The sequence below is a fragment of the Populus euphratica genome, unplaced genomic scaffold (assembly GCF_000495115.2).
Source record: "Populus euphratica unplaced genomic scaffold, PopEup_1.0 scaffold15.1, whole genome shotgun sequence".
Lineage (NCBI taxonomy): Eukaryota > Viridiplantae > Streptophyta > Magnoliopsida > Malpighiales > Salicaceae > Populus > Populus euphratica.
Genome location: NW_011499874.1, coordinates 703,780 through 708,432, shown reverse-complemented (window position 1 = coordinate 708,432; position 4,653 = coordinate 703,780). Strand labels below are relative to the sequence as shown.

The 4,653-nt window shown below is 31.4% G+C and overlaps 1 protein-coding gene across 2 annotated transcripts in view; it reads right to left on the bottom strand.

Moving 5' to 3' along the window:
- LOC105127985 (glycogen phosphorylase 1-like) overlaps window positions 1-4,653 on the bottom strand; it is a 14,349-nt gene that overhangs the window by 1,824 nt on the left and 7,872 nt on the right. For both annotated transcript variants that reach the window (XM_011029475.1, XM_011029476.1), the window contains exons 17-20: window positions 2,716-2,820; window positions 2,143-2,304; window positions 757-830; window positions 7-116 (exon numbers count right to left, since the gene is read on the bottom strand). In XM_011029475.1, coding sequence (XP_011027777.1) covers window positions 7-116; window positions 757-830; window positions 2,143-2,304; window positions 2,716-2,820 — 451 coding nt within the window. The remainder of the gene's footprint in view (window positions 1-6; window positions 117-756; window positions 831-2,142; window positions 2,305-2,715; window positions 2,821-4,653) is intronic.

Below are 4,653 nucleotides of genomic sequence, written 5' to 3'. Positions count from 1 at the left end.
CTTTCCCTATTTCTTCAATAATTTCAACTGTAGAACCATCTTCTGTGGCTAGAAGTAAACATCCATTCATCAAAAATTTCATGCTGCCAGTACCTGATGCCTCATGCCCTGCAGTGCTGCATAAAATCATGCATATTACATAAGAAATCCTACATATTTCAGATAAAGTTAAATCTAATGGACAACCAATTAGAAAAGGAAAGATCACAAGGAAAAGAAAGGACTTTGAACCAAAGGCCCAACTCAATCTTCTACATTCTATCATGCAATACAACCACTTCTACATTATAAAAGAAAAGTTAAACAAAAGCAGACAAGTAATCTAAGGAATGGATCAGAAAAGTGAAAAAAACATAGTTGACTATTATCATCTAGAAAGTCAGTGCGCTTACACAATTAGAGGAAAGTATTCCATATGTCAAGTGAAATATAATTTAAAAATATGATTGGTTACAAAAAATAAATGCAATCTTACAAGCCCTTTTGTTTTGACTTTATTTATCCCTTTTTAGGATACTTGGGATGAACAATTTATCAGAATCAGAAAGGTAGCAATCCAAACTGACCTTTTAAGATAGAATTTATGGGGTTAAAAACTTCAAATGGTTTTTGCAACATGTACAAATTCCCCATTGATTTGGCGAGGGGACTATTCATTTATCATCAACTCAATAATGAATGAAATAAGTTAAAAAGAAGATAATTACGGTTGAGTCTAAGGTTGCAATCCAATTGGTGCACCATATATTTACAGACCTTATGTGCTGCGAAAGGTCAGCCCCTGGTATTACTAACTCAGCAACAGAGACATTGTAATCAGGTATAAAAACCTGTAGGAGATTATAAACAAGAAACTGAATCAAAACAACAGATGAACAAAGCCATGAAATAATAGGAGCAGAGATAATTTGTCAGTTAGTTCCCAATGATACTGCGATCAAACAAGCAGAAGACCAAGAAAAATAATCCCGGACAGATAAGATGTTTTATATTTTTGATTCTATACCAAAAACAATATGCCTTCTCGATACAGCATGAAGGGAAGGGAGGAGGAGAAAAATCACAGCGTAAGGGTATATAAGTCAGGCTTGAGGCATGGTGATCCACACATACTATTGAAAAGTATAGTAAAAAAAAAACAGTAGAAAGTTACTAGCATACTAAATCAAGCATTTATAAAAAAGAAAATAAACTAATGAGAAAATAAACAAATTTCTCTGGCAACAATAGAGAACATAAGAAAGTTTCTATAGAAGAGTTTAACAAGGAAACTAGTAATTTAAACTGAGATGTCTCATCAGAAGTGGTATAAGAAATCAGCTGAATACTATTAGGAGAAAATTATGTCCTAATGTTAGAAGCATTAAACTAATTGGGGGGAAAGTGCAGGAACTTGAGATTTCTTAAAGAACATTCCCTCAAATTTTTCCCATTTCCTCTCCTTCCACTTACTCCCCATCTAATAATGAAAATGCTCTCCAGGCAACTAGAATCCAACCACTTCTAAGGCCCTCCTTCAACTAGCAAGTAAATCCATCAACCAAGCCATCAATAAACAATTCCAAGGTTGATATCTTTTAGCGACTGAATAATGCAAACAAAAAAACTCACTGCTTTGGAACAAAAACAATTAGTTCTCTTTCCAGTTTAAATGATGCTATAAACACAAGAATCAAACCACCGCTGAAGTGCATATCAAGAATATTTCCATAGTTACCACCACTTGCTGCTCGAACAGAAAAAAAATTGCTTGATTGGAAACTGACACTTAGGACTACTACTTTACCTACCTCACCTATAGAATCTCTAAACTAATAATAGACCTCATAGACGGTAATATCAATATCCGTGCATTTCCTTGCATCTTGAAGAATTTTCAATGAGAATGATTAGCAACATGTCGACCACTATCAATATCATGGTACAATAACTTGTTATGAGGCTTGGATGAAATGCCCTGATGAAAGCTTCTTGTGAAGGAACTGGCATTTTAGCACTAAAGGAATTTGATTCATGATTATTTTTGGCCTAGCACAAACCTTTCAGCTGATAAAAAACTGGTTAAAAGCCTCACTTCTACCAAATAATACAGAAGATGCTCATCTGTTCACCTACTTTAACACAGACATGCTTTTCACTTACCAACTTCAAAAGATCACCAACATCAGGATCGTTGTTAATTTTTTCTGCTACAGCATTACAGAGTTTGATGATCTTCTTGGCAATTTTATAACCAGGAGCAGCTTTCCCTCCAATTATGCAGACACGGGGGACAACCTTTGTCCTGTCACTCTTCTCCATGTTCTGCAACAAAATTAGAATAACATAAGCAACCTACATCCAAATATCATGGTAAAACCAACCCTCAACATCTGGAGGAGTACTATTCATGTAAAATAAGAATGAGCTCTCTGTCATGAAGCATGTAAACCAGGAAAACTGGTTCTAACATGACTTGTAATAACCAGGCCATAACTAACAGAAAACAAAGTCCAAATTGTTGACACACTAAAATATTGTCCAGTTGCTCTTATGCCATGTGTGGACCAAACTCAGAAAGAGTTGACTGCTGAAGCTCATGTGTTTTAGTTATAGCTTATAGCAGCTAGGCGATGGGAGAGGCAGACATTGGGGCCTCATTTTTAGAGACCGCAAGTGTTCTAATAGATTTAACTGAAGATAATGGCTTCTTTTGCACAAGTAGATTCCATTCACCTTTATACAGTCATACCGATGGATGATGCCAAGTATATTGAGTAACTGTCTTTTATACTCGTGTATTCGCTTTATCTGCACATCAAACATTGCACTTACACTGACCTGCAATGAAAATGTATGCTGTTAATGTGAGATCACATGCAAGCTTCTATAAGAAATTAATCTTTACATGTACAAAAAGGCACAGTTAGGAGGTAAATTTTATAAGAGACTAAAATCCTTTTTTTATTTTTTATTGTGAATCTGTGATTGGTCTTTTTTATCATCCGTGTTTTGTTTTTGTTTTTCTATTTTCTAGTTGCCAATGATGACAATCCTAATCCTATATTAATTCAGATTTATTTTTTCAGGGTATAAAAAGATTCCTTTTCCAAAACGCAGAGTTATAATTAGATAAGAATTCTATTCACTATACAAAAACAATATAATCATATTTTTAAATAAACAATAATTTGAATATAATTTAAAAAATCAGTATTTTTCTTCTTTATCAAGGTACTTAATATTTTTCTTTGTATATTTCTCTTTACTGTTCTCTCAATCTTGTTTATTATAATTTCATCTTGGTATATTTGCCTTCTTTTAATGGTTGCTTGTTATAATTTGATTATACTATATTTAATTTTAATTCTTACATGTTAAATAGCATATAATGGTTGCTTACTTTCATAAATTGAATTATGCCTTTGAGATATTATTATACATGATCATTGAAAATAAGATGCATGTAGTAGAAATATTTGTCAAGGAGGGGAAATTTTTTCATTGGCAAGAAAAAAAAAATTATGGGAGATGATGATGTATTTTTATTTAGACCTATATGAAAAGATTAAAAAAAAAAAATGTAAGGATTAAAGGAGAAAGCTCAAGAAATTAAGCCGCCAGTTGCCCCTCCTTTTTATAACCTAGCTCCGCAGCTGTATACTAGAGAACTTAAACATTACTCTTACAAGGCTATACAGTTCATACCTTCACGATAGTCCCATCATCAACATTGGCAAAGGTAAAACTTTTGTGATTGGGGGGGCAATGAATATAGGTGAATATATATGAATATAATCAAAATTAACATAATTTTTTAGGTATTTCTAATTAAACAAATAAATCACTATATATACTAATTTAAAACTTATTCTTAATTATTTATTGTGAGGATGCTTTGTTCATATTTGTTTCATAAAAGAAATGGTATTAATTAGCTGTACAATTAAAAGCATAGCCAAGAAATCAATTTATTTTAATAAAACAGATTAAATCATGTATTGGAGAAAGGAGCAGAATTGAGAGATGAGAATTGCACTCTAAATTTCTAAAAAAGAGGGAGAGAGAAGAACTTAAGGGTAAGTTTGAAAAGAAAATTAAAAAAAAAAGTGTAACATGAAAAATAAATAAAGAATCCGATCCACATAACAAAGCTCGAAGTATATATCTTGATTTCCTTTTTTTCATTAGAAAGTTACCTAGATTGCTTTGAATGTGTTTGCAAGATTGAAACAAATTAAAAACAAAATAAAAGAATTAAAAGTATTCAAGTATAATAAAAAATAATAATTAAAATCTGATTTTTTTTATTTAACTTAAATCAATTCAAATAATTTGTATTTGTATTCTAAGAAATTATAATTATAGAATCCAAAATCTCTAACATTGACTTCGACCCCAACTTTTAGGAAATTTTTTGGCTTTAATTCAACATGCAGGCTCTTGTATAAATTGATATCACATTTTTCACATCTTTTATTAACTCTTCATTTGTTTTCTAGATAATAATAATAGAAGCTAAAGTACTTACTTGCGTTAATCTTTTCTTAATTAGTTAATAGCATAATATTTGTATTAAAACAAATACTGAAATATATTGAAATGAAGCAAGTTTGTGCTTATGTTTGTATGAAAAAATGGAAAAGAAAACAGAGATAAAAATCTTCACTCTTT